The following is a 14689-nucleotide window of genomic DNA, read 5'->3' as shown; positions in this document are numbered from 1 at the left end:
TACCCACTGCTGTGATTGGCTAACGTCTTTGCATTTGAAATAGTATTACTCCCTCTTTTAGCTTGTTTTTAGTACAACTACAGATCTCATGGTTAACTAATTGTGAAAAGTGTTGCATTACATTTAGATCTATGGCATTATATTAAGATTGTGGCTTGAAAGGTTGCAGTGATGACTGAGCGCATGAGAGTAGCGATCTCGTCTTTGCAACTCAGTTTCTGTACACTAAGGAATGCTTTCATCTTCACTAACAGTGCATACGTGAGATAGTTAAGAAATTCGTTGAATAAAACGGGAGTCACTGATAAACGTGCCTTTGTCGATTGCAAAGGGAGCTTTCTTTAAAGGGGTGGTAAAACACATTCTTTTGAAGGCTTGGCTGTGTTTGTGGGGTGCACTGTAACATGTGTTCATGCTTCGTTTTAAAAAAAATTGCCTTATTTTTCATATATTTGACCTTTATTCTACACTGCTCTGTCCCTCCTTGTAAAACGGTCTGATGCTTTCCGGGTTGTATGAAGCCAGTCCCTCAAAAATACGCAGTGGGCTCAGATTGGTTAGCTGGCCCAGTGTGTTGTGATTCGCTAACCGCAGTGCACGTCGGAAACGTCACGCCCCTTACTGGAGGCTGTTCAGTATTAGAAACAACGGCGTCAATAAAACCATATGAGCCCGAATCAGACCCAGAACATTTGAGTGAAGATGATCGAGCAGAACCTGTTCAGTCCTCAAGAGTAAAGACTGCGGATCTATAATGATCGCTACTGAATGGCACTTTAACTTTTGTATTTTTAGAACGATTATAGCCAAATATCTGTCGCAAGAACTAACGTTAACCCAAAACGAACACTAAGCACTGGCTTTAACTAGTAAGTTAGCCAAATCACACACAGAAGCATGTTTAGCAAGCCTGTAGATAAACAATACATAAAAGCTCTAATCAAAGAATCATTTACACTAATGCCAGGTTCGCTGTTGAGATTTTAACGTTAATGTTTGTAACGTTAGGTGTTCGTCGGATAACGTTAAGTATGAATGAGCATTTAACAGACTGGTTTGCAGAACAGCGTTGTCATCTGTTTACTTCCTTGCTACAACGTACAATTAACCTATTACAGGAAAACACATCGATGAAATATAAATCAGACTTACAGGTTGTGGCCCGTAAACAGCTTCTGTTTGTAAATCCAGCTTTCAGGACAAGCCGTTGTGCATATCCTGTATTGAACTCGCGAAGTTTGTGGAAGTTTGTGTTGTCCTCCGTGAAATGTGCAGCGCGCGCGTCGTGCATCCACGCACCGGCAGTGTTTTTTTCACGCAGCTGACGTTGTGCAAATCTGGCATTGAAATCGCGAAGACGGTGGATGTTTTCCTCTGTTAGATGTGCTGCAGGGAGCCCCGCGCGCGCCTGTTCCCCGCTGACTCAAACACACGTGCATATAACATGCTGTATGTTAAACGCTCTGCAACGCACCCCCGTCCCAAGGAAGGCTGAACAGAGCAAGTACCCCAGACCTGCAATCCGGATGAAAATAACAGCGTTTCCTCTGCATCGCGGCAACAACACTCCAGCCTACTAACCACAACAGCGCCGCGATACAAAATGGCCTCACCCCCCCCCCCCCCTTATTTAATATTCTCGGAGGAGGGGTTTATGTAAATATTGAGCCTGTTGATGTCACCAACCCTGGAGGAATGTGTGTAGTCGCCTACTGGCCGTTTGCTGTAGTTCTTAGAAACTGATTTCTTTAAAAGCAAATATCTCCCTTTGCTTTAAACTTTGAACGTTGTAACTTTGCAGATGTTGTTTATGCTCAAGCAGCAACATTACACGCTAGCTAAAGTTAGAATAGTGAAATCGTTGTTTACCACCCCTTTAATAACTTTCTTTATAGAAATTAATCACTGTTAAATAACAGATTATTTTCATCCTACTAAGAGAAACAACGCAACTTGATGTTTAGTCACTGGTCTGATTTACTGACACACAGACAAAGCACATCTGACTGTTATGAATCATCACATTTCAGATCAGGCATTAGAATGAACACAGTTAACGTTACTTACATGTTGCATTACTGTTGAACCCAGTCACTGCACAATATTTTTTTAATCCTCAAAGAGATGTTTATTGCTTTGTAGCTCAAAGGTTTAACACCAGGCCTATGTTACAGCCGTAAATTGGTGAGCGGGGCTAAACAGGCAGTGATGAAGTAGGCATTGATCTTCTTCTGCTGAGGCGGTGCTTGCCTCCCTTTGACATCATAGGTCGTTTGCTGGGCCTGGTGTCTATAAAAGCTTTTCTTTGACTAACAAGGACGTTTTCAGCTCTGAAACTTACAGGATATCTTTATATTACCATGACCTTTTATATATCAAAAGGGAAAGTTGATTTCTCAATTCATCACCCCTTTAACACATTAGCTCATCCATGAATATGATTTCTGCCTGAGTCCCATTGGATTCTTTTCCACCAGCTGTAGAGGTAAAGACAACAATTCCCATGATTCCACAAAAATCAAGGCGTCATCACGCTGCGCCTTTGTTTTGAATAAGCGACCAATAGCAGCGAAAATTAAATACTGTGCCTTTAAATGTAAATCTGTGGTGTATCACAAGATTATAGCAAAAGGAGACTGCATGTGTGGTCCAAAAGTTTGATCTAACTTGTGAGTTTGGAGTTATTTGTGTAATCAGAATGACCAGAATGGTCAATGCTATTTTCAAACACGCACACACAGAGGATACAAAAGTCAAAGTCAATTACTGTTGTCTTGCACGAGTGCTCAGACTTCTGTGTGCTCAAACATTCACACACACAAAGAGAGCACTCATCTCTGCAATGCAATGACACACAAAGCAGTTTTGACAGATGAACACTGCCATGCTTGAAATCAAAGAAGCCAGTAATCAATTTAAATTCAATTTACTTTTCAAAGCTCTAAGCAACACTTTGTTTGAAAGCTGTTTTTTTATATTTCTGAATGTTTATTAGCTGTAAAGCTTTTGTTCCTTCCAGACATTGTCCTTTTTTAGCTACTCGAAATCAACTTCAGATAATGTTTGTTATATTGAATTTTAACCACAATGGAGTGCAAGTGTTTGAGCCTTTTTAGCCATTTCAAGTTCTTTTCTGAACGGGATGAACATTCAGCACATTCTTAACAGAATAGCCACAATACCGTGGTTCTAGGTTGTCCAATCTACCCACATTTTCTTTCTGTACAACTCTCTGCCCTTCCCTATGTTTTTCCCTCCAGTGTTCTCACTTTATTTTTCCTGTACTTTCCTTTTTCCCAAAGGGAGTGGTCACTGCTGAAACCAGCAGAGGAGGTCAGCTACTAGAGGAGCCCAAGACGCTGTTCTTCAAAGGAAACTGTCTCAGTCTACAGGTGTCCATCCAGGATATCCCTCAGTTTCTGTGGAGCATCAAACCCTTCACCACCTGTCAGGTAACATGCTAGCATTGGTAACCTTCTTTGACCAGAGCTGTAATGTGCCATAGACAGCTGCCTTCACATTTGCATTGAAGACATTCCGGGATGGGTCTGTCTACATCCCGTAGTACTACAAACCATGCCCCTACAAGTTACACCTACTACTACTACAAGTTAGGCCTCCCACAAAGAAACAAGCGTGGATGTAATTTACTGAAACAATCTTTTGAAGTACATTTATTTTATGTTTTATGCATAAAATGTTTGTAATTCTAACATATATTGCTTTCGAATCTTAGACCTATGGTAATTATAGCTAAAATCCTACCCCTAACCCTTCCCCTATCCCTACCCCTTCAATAAAATTTACTGTAGAGTTTCATAAACAAAGTACTTTAAAAACTGAGGAAAAACAAACAGGATGACTTAAGGCCAAAGTATACTTCACTTTTTACACGTACACAAGGGTCAAATACAAGGGTTCATGCACTTTTTTGTTGTTGCAGTATTTACATGGGTTGTAACTCGTGGCGAGAGATTGCTCAAAACCGTGCATGCGTCGAACACCTGTGTACACGTACGAGTCAAAAGAAGTATAATTTGCAAGTGTGTTCGACTGTGCGCATATGCTCGCGCACACGCATAAAAAAAGTATTAAGTATACTTTCGGCTCTACAGTGTCTGACGATCTATGTAATGTTATCTGTTTGCCTTATCACTAAGTGGGAATAGTGAACCTTAAAAATGCAGGGAAAGTGAAGTAAAAGAAGAGCGGTACCATCAGCGATTCTAGAGGGAGGTACTAATTGGCTGTTTCATTGTAAGGGGCGTAACATTTTGTAGGGGGCGTGGTTTGTAGTACTGTGGGAATAACCAAAACCGTGTAGAAGAGAGAGTTGCGTCAACAAAAGTCCAAAATCCTTGATCGTCACATGATTCGTGTAGACTTCAGATAGTTCCAGGAAGTGCTTTGGTGGCAATTCAAATAGATAGAGTTCAAGAGACAGAACTGTGATTTATAGTCAATAAATGCATGTAGTTACAACAATGTTGTTTTTAAAAGATACAAATCTGCTAATATTCAAGGATTAGTGTGGTCAACCTGTGTTGCCTGCCTTAACATATTTCTGGTTAACGTTACCTTGGTTAAAGACTGTGTTGCAGTTGTTTTGAAGTATTTTTATGTTCTTAAACTTGTATGTTAGTTAAAGGGATAGTTCACCCAAAAATGAAAATTATTCCATAATTGAATCACCCTCAAGCCATCCTAGGTGTGAATTACTTTTATAATGGATGGATACACTTTTTTGGGGATTCAAATTTTGGGCTGCCATTCACTGTCATTATAATGCTTGGAAGAGCCAGGACATATTTTAATATAACTCAGATTGTATTAGTCTGAAAGAAGAATGTCATATACACCTAGGATGGCTTGAGGGTAAGCAAATAACATTTTAATTTTTAGGGGAACTAACCCTTTAAGGGCAATCACGTTGTTCAGTATGATTTCATAAGGACAGGAGACCTGCAGGTGATAGGTGATCGTCTTAAAAAATCCATATCAAATAAGTGAAATGTCAAATTTTATTAAGCGAAATTGAATTAATCTTAATGTTTACAATTCGTATGCACCCCATGCACCTATTACTGTATAAATTAATACATATATTAAATTCTAAAGCAAAACATCTGTTAATACACATCATATATATAATCTGTATTTGACTTTGCACTGATTTAGCGCAAGGATTATACATTTCTAAAAAACTGCATGTCAAGCATTTTGTCTGTCCTTTCCTCCATGTTGTCCTTGTAGTCTCCACTATGGTTTGCAGTGCTGGATGAGGACGATCCAATCGCTCAGAGAAAGGAATATGTATGAATGTATAGTTGCTAAATAATGGTTGCTTAAGTCAGCAGGAGCAAACTAAATATAACTAAAGATTGTGTTAAATTATGCGCTAATCATACTAGGTGTATCTGCACTTTTTCACAAAGACCAACACTGGGAGGTTTAATGTTTGTTAAAGGATTTTGCAAGCCTCAAGGAAAGGCTTGCAAAATCCAGACAGAGCAGAGACTGAGGGCGAGGGTACAGCATCATTGCATGGAGTCTTCAGGATCTACTGAATCACTTTTTGTGTGTGTTAAAAGCGAGATAAAGGAGACACAAACAGGAGAAATTACAGTGAGGAAAATAAGTATTTGAACACCCTGCTATTTTGCAAGTTCTCCCACTTAGAAATCATGGAGGGGTCTGAAATTGTCATCGTAGGTGCATGTCCACTGTGAGAAACATAATCTAAAAAAAAAAAATCCAGAAATCACAATGTATGATTTTTTAACTATTTATTTGTATGATACAGCTGCAAATAAGTATTTGAACACCTGTCTATCAGCTAGAATTCTGACCCTGAAAGACCTGTTAGTCTGCCCTTAAAATGTCCACCTCCACTCCATTTATTATCCTAAATGAGATGCACCTGTTTGAGGTCGTTAGCTGCATAAAGTCACCTGTCCACCCCATACAATCAGTAAGAATCCAACTACTAACATGGCCAAGACCAAAGAGCTGTCCAAAGACACTAGAGACAAAATTGTACACTTCCACAAGGCTGGAAAGGGCTACGGGGAAATTGCCAAGCAGCTTGGTGAAAAAATGTCCACTGTTAGAGCAATCATTAGAAAATGGAAGAAGCTAAACATGACTGTCAATCTCCCTCGGACTGGGGCTCCATGTAAGATCTCACCTCGTGGGGTCTCAATGATCCTAAGAAAGGTGAGAAATCAGCCCAGAACTACACGGGAGGAGCTGGTCAATGACCTGAAAAGAGCTGGGACCACCGTTTCCAAGGTTACTGTTGGTAATACACTAAGACGTCATGGTTTGAAATCATGCATGGCACGGAAGGTTCCCCTGCTTAAACCATAAAAAAAATTTCCAGGCCCGTCTTAAGTTTGCCAATGACCATTTGGATGATCCAGAGGAGTCATGGGAGAAAGTCATGTGGTCAGATGAGACCAAAATAGAACTTTTTGGTCATAATTCCACTAAACGTGTTTGGAGGAAGAAGAATGATGAGTACCATCCCAAGAACACCATCCCTACTGTGAAGCATGGGGGTGGTAGCATCATGCTTTGGGGGTGTTTTTCTGCACATGGGACAGAGCGACTGCACTGTATTAAGGAGAGGATGACCGGGGCCATGTATTGCGAGATTTTGGGGAACAACCTCCTTCCCTCAGTTAGAGCATTGAAGATGGGTCGAGGCTGGGTCTTCCAACATGACAATGACCCGAAGCACACAGCCAGGATAACCAAGGAGTGGCTCTGTAAGAAGCATATCAAGGTTCTGGCGTGGCCTAGCCAGTCTCCAGACCTAAACCCAATAGAGAATCTTTGGAGGGAGCTCAAACTCTGTGTTTCTCAGCGACAGGCCAGAAACCTGACTGATCTAGAGAAGATCTGTGTGGAGGAGTGGGCCAAAATCCCTCCTGCAGTGTGTGCCAACCTGGTGAAAAACTACAGGAAACGTTTGACCTCTGTAATTGCAAACAAAGGCTACTGTACCAAATATTAACATTGATGTTCTCAGGTGTTCAAATACTTATTTGCAGCTGTATCATACAAATAAACAGTTAAAAAATCATACATTGTGATTTCTGGATTTTTTTTTTTAGATTATGTCTCTCACCGTGGACATGCACCTACGATGACAATTTCAGACCCCTCCATGATTTCTAAGTGGAAGAACTTGCAAAATAGCAGGGTGTTCAAATACTTATTTTCCTCACTGTATATTATATGCAGTAGTAGCTGTAGCAGTAAAACTACTTGCTTTTTTTAAGATTTGTTTTTTAATCTCACTTATAAACTTCCCTCTCCCTTTACCATAAATCCAAAAATCAGCTGAGTTGAAACATAATATAGACAGGTAATAGTCAACAGAATCACAATACCTAAAAAACTCCACCCATACGTTTTTTGCTTGCTCATTTATGCATTCTAAAATAAGGATTTTAAAATAAGGATTGCACATTTAATAAGGAATAACTTTTATCCAATAAACCTATTTTAGCCTAATCTATAATCTGATAACATCCCCTAAAACTACTTATATTGTGAGCAATAATCAACTAGCATGCTTTAATACACAAGTTAATTTGATTCATTTAAACTTAATTAAAAATTTTTTTTTTAAACGTCTTGCCTTTTAAAAAAACACAAATGGTCTGTTATGCTGGAACTCTACGGCGCTGCATGTATTTGCTGCAACTTCCGGGAACTATTGAGAGGCTCCACGAGCCACCATTGCTGTAAAAAAACGGTCCATTGGAGTGAACAGAGTTGACGCAACTGTCCCTCTACACGGCTTTGGGTATAACATTATGAAACACAACATACAGTTGGACATTTTGCAGTATATTAAAATTTGTTTTCACAGAACATCAGTTTGATATAGTTTTTTTTTGTCAGATTGACAAATAGTGTTTGTCTGGTTTTAAGCATAAACCTCAAGATGTTAGATTTGGATGTGGATGTACTGTGGGTGATTAATCATGGTTATTTTTTCCCCAACACTAATATATATATATATATATATATATATATATATATATATATATATATATATATATATATATATATATATATATATATATATATATATATATATATATATATATATATATATATATATATATATATATATATATATATATATATATATATATATATATATATATATATATATATATATATACATATATATATATATATATATATATACATATATATACATAATACATATACATATATCATCCAAAATAAAAGTTTGTGTTTACACTCAGTGGTTCATGTAGGTTGTCTACAAACCGGAAGGTTGGTGGTTCGATCCCCGGTTCCACCTGACCAAGTGCCGAGGTGTCCATGAGCAAGACACCTAACCCCAGCTGCTCCCGACGAGCTGGATGGCGCCTTGCATGGCTGACACCGCCGTCGGTGTGTGAATGGGTGAATGGGAGGCAAAATGTGAAAGCGCTTTGGATGGCCGTAGGTCTGTTAAAAGCGCTATATAAATGCAGTCCATTTACCATTTACCATGTGTGTGTACTGTGTATAAATATTATGTATATGTAAATGCACAAACATGCATACATATATTATGTAAACACAAACTTTTATTTTGGATGCGATTAATCACAGTTAATCTTTTAAAAACAGTTAGTAAGTAATTGTATCTTGTTTAAGAATGTAAACATGCTATTTCCTGACTATTAGGTGCTGTTTTTTATGATAAAGGCATAAATAAAAGTCTGTAAATAAAATAAAAAAAAATACAAATGTTTGGTCTGCCTGTGTGAAGCATAGCATATCAGATTTGACTTTTTCTCATACAGAACTACAAGTTTTAACCCTGAAGAACGAAACTGGTCCCACCTAGCATACAAATACATATGACAGTATCTGGTTCTGGGTTCATGCATCAGTTCAGGAGTGCTTCTGTCTCCTGGAACAAGCTTTTGTATGCCTGCTTGAGGGAGAAATTAATCCTGGCATTAAGGCATCTGCTGTCCCATCAAGCATGTCTTCTGCCCAGGGTTCCTATCACTGTTGACATAGAGCATCTCGCAGGTCATTTCAATATGCAAGGCTGGAGAAACGGCGCAGGAGAGGTCAAGGACACTCCCTGCAGACGTGCTGCTTCATGGAAATTAATAATACATCAAAGGCAATTGCTTTCCCTTCCCCTGCCCTGCTCCCAGATTCTGTGTGTTGTACATACCCCAGCACTGACCCCTATCATCAGAATTAACCAAGATTAGAGTTTGTGTCTCTTTTGTACTAATGGTCTGATAGACGAGTCTCTTAACACGCATGCTTCCACGTTTTTCATGGATCAGGTGCTTCTCCTGACTCAGCTCTCTGATCTCTCTCTTCTTCTCTTCATTTCCTCTGCTGCAGGAATTCTCCTTCACCCAAGTGTGGTATAGTAACCAGCAGCCTGTGCACTGTGCCTTCTCGCTGCAGAGACATAGCGCCTCAACCACCCAGCTCTCCTGCAAGATCAGCGTGCGGCAGGTCAAAGGTCACGAGCAGCTCCTGCAGATCTACACATCTGTGGGAGAGGTCAGATTCACTCTGATATCATCTCTGCGTCTTCGGGGACTGTGGTTATTTACTCTTTGCAAGAGTCTCTTCCAAACAATGACAGCTTATTGTGACAGGCTGTCAAGCTCTAAAAAGTTTTGTGATGAACAGACTGAAATTATTTACTGATTTTTCACCTTTGCTGCGGCTCTCAAGTCAAATATGCTGCTTATTGACATCTAACCTGCACCATACACTCTTAAAAATAAAGGTTGTTTATTGGCTTCTATGGTTCAATGAAGAAATTTTAACATCCATAGAACCTTTCCATTTTGCAAAAGGTCCTTAATAGTGGAAAAAGGTTCTTTAGATTATAAAAAAAGAAAATAATGATGATTTTAACTCTTTCCCCGCCAGCGTTTTTTCTTAATGTATATGCTGTTTAATGTTGGTGATCGCCGTATTTTACATGCATTTGATTACATATGGGCTGCGTCCAAAAACCTAGGCAGCTGACTTATCAGACAATGACTTGTAAGGCAGCGATTGTGCTTGACACCTTACGAAACGAATTTTAGACAGACTTATAAGGCAGCCTAACAGTTTAATGATCTACAGCAAAATAGAGAGCTTTGGTGTGAACTAAACAAATATTTAATTACTACATTAGTAATTTCTTGCTCGAAATGACATCAGAAGTGGAAAATGTTGGTCAAAAACATACTGACCAGCAAACGCAACTTTCGGACGCCATCTTTTTTTTCTAGCTCAACTGTCACAGAATGGAATGCAGAGGATTGTGGGATATCAAAGGCAGCGAAGGATACATTTATGCTGCCTTCAAAATTCGATCAGATGAAGGTATTTTAGGAGAGAGGAAGTGAAGCTAACATTAGATTTGGACGTGCCTTGATGCCTTCCTACCTTGAAATGTGTCTTTTGAAGGCAGCGTTTTCCAAGTTTCGGGCGCAGCCATAATGCCGCTTGTTTCTAAATCTTCTTAGTGTGTGTTTTGAGCAGGAGATTCTGTACTCGTTCACAAGATGTGTCATAGCGCCCCCTACCATATAACAGTGAAAACACAGAAAGACAGAAAATTCTGTCAATGGTGGGAAGCGTTTCATCACAAATGACGAAATTTCCGTCGATAGCGGGGAAAGAGTGAGGAACTGTTCTCTGAAAGGTTTTTTTGGGGAACCCAAAATAGTACTTTTATGGCATTGCTGAAAAAACTCAATTTTGGAATCTCATGTAGGTCCTATATTTGATTTTAGAGTCACAGCAGAGGTAAAGATTCATGTGAATAATGACTTAAATTTCTGTTTAAATTCACTCACTCAGAAGATATAACTTCAGAAGACTTGGAATATAGCGCAACGGTCATCTGGATTGCTTTTTTTTGGTCCTTTTTAGAGCTTAACCGCCAATATTTACAGTTGTTGCATTGAAAAAAAGGATACATCTTTAGAAATAATGTTGTACAGGTTTGAAATGACAACAATTAGTTAATAATAATAAATAAATAATTAATCTTTTACTAAATGTGGGTCCTTTCTAGTGTGGCAGGGGTTTTTCAAGCCCCTTTGTAGATGAATAAAAATGCATGCTAAAAATATGCTTTTTTTCTTTTTTTCAGAGTGAGAAAGAGACGGTCCCATTTTTTATGCAGGCAGATTGCACGGTGACGTCACATACAGGGGCCAAAGCCTTCAAAATCCCCCTGTCCATTCGTCAGCGGATATGCACCACTTTCGATACTGCCAACGCCAAGGGCAAGGACTGGCAGCTCTTAGCTCAGAAACTCCACATTCAAAGGTGAGCGCCGGAGAGATGTAGCCAAGGCAACAGGACTGATTGAAACTTATTGCGGCAGTGCTCACTTTGTTAACAATGCCCTTGAATAATAAGCTGAGACTGCCCTCTACTCAATCATTTCACTCAGAACTCATTCTCTTTAGGCTTTTCATCTTTATTGAATTCAGTTTCTGCAAAGGTTAGAAGTTAAAAAACCAATAGAGATTGGAGAGATATGAGAGCCACCTTGCCTTTATCTATAAGGCAATTATATGACATGTTGATAGTTTATGCTGGTATTTATTTCTGTGTAAAAGATCTATGAGCTGAAACCCTTGAACTTCCTTTTATTTCCTACGTTTTATTTGTCAGTTCTTGTAACAAGACATGCAACCAAGTAACTCTACAAAAGGAAATCATGCAAAGAAAAAGAGAACTGATAGCAATTGAAGACGTTTTTCATTCTTCCTAGTACTAATACTTTGATGCATAGTTTATGAGAGCACGGTTATGAAGATATGAACTGGTATTACAGCTCTGTAAGTTGTGCCATTTAAAATAAATAAATGGCAATTCAGATTTTTATTTTTGTCCAAAGTAAACATTTTGTTACCTTTTCTTGAACCTGTGCTGTGCTACGTGACCATTTGAGTTTGGAATTATGTTACAACAGTGCCATCTACTGGTACTTTTAAATGTAACCGTGCACACGTTATGCATTTACTTCAGATATTGTCCCAGAAGGTTGACACATAAAATGTATTTACATTTTCTTCGATTGTGAAACCTCCGTTCTCTTCCTGCACAGGAACCTGTCCTACTTTACCAAGCAGAAGAGTCCCTCTGCTGTCATTCTCAGTCTCTGGGAGGCCAGGCATCAGGACAGTGGAGATCTTGACTCACTTGCAAGTGCTTTGGAGGAGATTGGAAAGATCCACTGTAAAAGTCTGCCTCAGAGTCCAGATGAGAAAGAAACAGACTTTTCGTTTTAAGGGACTATTGGAGGACTACATGTATTCCAGCAGGTGCAATTCGTCAGAATTGAGAGTCCAAGTGGACCCAGCTAAGGTATCCAGCCTGAGAGAAGTCTCGGACAGGAGACGACCGATACATCTGTACATGTGCAAAGTTGGCATGAATTCGGCACAGATTCAACAGCTTCAAAATGCTTTTCTCGAAGCAAGCATCAAAGTGCCAAGCCATCACATACACACGAAATTCCACCTTAGCCTTTCCTTGGTGTTTTTGATTTTCTTTTTAATTGTTGTGAGGGATTTGATTGGTGGCCAGGCTGGGATTTTTCTTGAGCATTTCCTTAATTTCGTCCTGTTTTTCCAGCAGTGTTCCAGAGTTCCGCAGTATTTATATCCCTTCTGCATGTTACTACTGAGTGTGCTTTGTTTGCACCATATGATGTTTAGAGAAGGGAAGAGAAGGAAATGCACTCCTGCAAACTGCCTTTTTTTTTTGCTCATCACACATTGTGATCGTGGCTCACTGTGTTCTTTTTATTTCTATTGTTGTTTTATTGTCATTTTGCCGTCTTAATGAGATCAGTTGAGGAATAATTATGAATAATATATGGTGATTCAAAGATTCGAACCTGTTTTCAGCTATGGCAGAGTACTGCGCAATTGAAAAGAATTTAATTTATGCAGGTTAGGGGGTAAAAATCAATTACGTTGTCCCCTCCGAAGACCTCAAAGCAGGACCCCACCCCATTCGCTTAAATGCATTACTCTGTTCCTGTGAGCATGTGTGAGTCATCAGGTGCGGTATCATGCCTTTTATAGAGAGCGTCAGGCCTGAGACTACTATTGGCCTGAAGAAGCGTTTACTTAAGCCATGCAAATGGCAGCACATACCTTTTGTTAACATTTATAGCTTTCTTTTTAAATGCAGCTAAAAAGGAAGAGCTCCATAAGACCTCTGTAAAATGAGCCTCTCTTATCTCCTCTGACCAAATTCCACCGTGCAGTGAGAAACACAATGGGGGAACACGAGCCGGTGAGCTGAGAGAGTTATAATTAAGGTGTGATAAAAAGAAAGGAGCTATGTGGGAAAATGCTGTCAGAATTGCAGGAAAAATGTTATGTCCTCCTTTTCCAAGTCATCTACTTCATTAACCTTCTCTCTCGGACAGAAATACCTCCAAGAGCTCATTTTAGTTGGTTTTCAGTTTTAGACACTACAATGCTCACTACTGGTTAAAAAGTTACGCTTTGTCGCTTACACTGGATATTCTTCTTTTTATGTTTTAATTGTAGTTTTAATATAATTTTTATGAAGCAAATCCGATTGTGCAGCACTGAGATCAGAAGCCTGTTTGACTGGTTTGCTGTTATTTAGATGCTGCTAAACCACGAGTTGTCCACATAACTATATAAAATAAATGGAATTCTTTTTTTTGCATTATATTATGTTTATTTTGGTGCTCATTAAACTTTATTAAAGTTCATATTTATGTCCAAATTATGGTTAAGCTTCAAATACTGAAACAATTCTAGTAAAAAAAGAAAGAAAAAAGAGTTGATTAGTTAAATGGCTATCAAACCAAACTTCTGAATTTGCCCTATCATTGTAGACTGCATTTATAGTGGTATTTGATAAACTAGTAAAGCCTTCAATTGGTAAAGTTGATAATAATCCGTCCCAAGTTCATGTTCTATTTAGGCCTTTGCTTCAAATTATGATTCTTGTGCCTTGTATAACTTCTGTAAATGGTGAATGTTGTACAGGTTAAGATGGTTCTGAATCATGCAAATATACTGTAAAATATCAGTAAAAAAAAAAACACTATATTACACTGATATGCAAGGGTCAAGAGCTTTTCTAGTGCTAAATATACTTGTTTGGTAACGCCAGGCCAGCTTTGTGGTATATTGTATCTATGATTATGAACATTTTGGATGTTTTGCTGATGTATATGCAGTCTTTTGGAAATAAATGTACAGCCGAAGAGAGCTGCAACTCTAGCAAACATGTCCCATGTCTTTATTCTCTTTCCATGTGCTGATCATTTTCTTGTAGTGTCAGGGAGGCAGGCTAACAGCATCTGCAATGTGTTTTTCTTGTTCCTTTTCAGAACATGTGGAATGGAGTTCTTAAAAATTAAATCAAATGAATCGCTACAAAAACAAGGTGATTAACACATGCACTTCTGTGTTTAAGACGTAGGCCTACAGTAAATCAGCCCAAATAGTTCAATAGACATCTAAATGATGAAAACGTTAATTTCAGCAATACTTTAACGTCTCAGACATGCAGTAATTTAGTTTCATAAATGGCTGATGCAAAGTCCACAGTTTGTAGTCTTATCTCAAACAACCCCTCCTCTTTCAGTGCCTTATCAAAGGACACATAAGTG

At 38.8% G+C, this 14689-nt stretch overlaps 1 protein-coding gene across 1 annotated transcript in view; it reads left to right on the top strand.

Moving 5' to 3' along the window:
* The window catches only part of unc5db (unc-5 netrin receptor Db), a 220983-nt gene extending 206683 nt beyond the window's left edge, over window positions 1-14300 (top strand). The window contains exons 14-17 of the mRNA XM_079814916.1: window positions 3303-3452; window positions 9403-9567; window positions 11165-11343; window positions 12131-14300. Coding sequence (XP_079671042.1) covers window positions 3303-3452; window positions 9403-9567; window positions 11165-11343; window positions 12131-12314 — 678 coding nt within the window. The 3' untranslated portion in view covers window positions 12315-14300. The remainder of the gene's footprint in view (window positions 1-3302; window positions 3453-9402; window positions 9568-11164; window positions 11344-12130) is intronic.
* The last annotated feature ends 389 nt before the right edge of the window (window positions 14301-14689 follow it).

The sequence above is a fragment of the Gobio gobio genome, assembly GCF_949357685.1.
Source record: "Gobio gobio genome assembly, chromosome: 4".
Classification (NCBI taxonomy): Eukaryota; Metazoa; Chordata; class Actinopteri; order Cypriniformes; family Gobionidae; genus Gobio; species Gobio gobio.
Note: the sequence above shows the minus strand (reverse complement) of the source record. Positions and strands in the feature narration are given on the sequence as shown.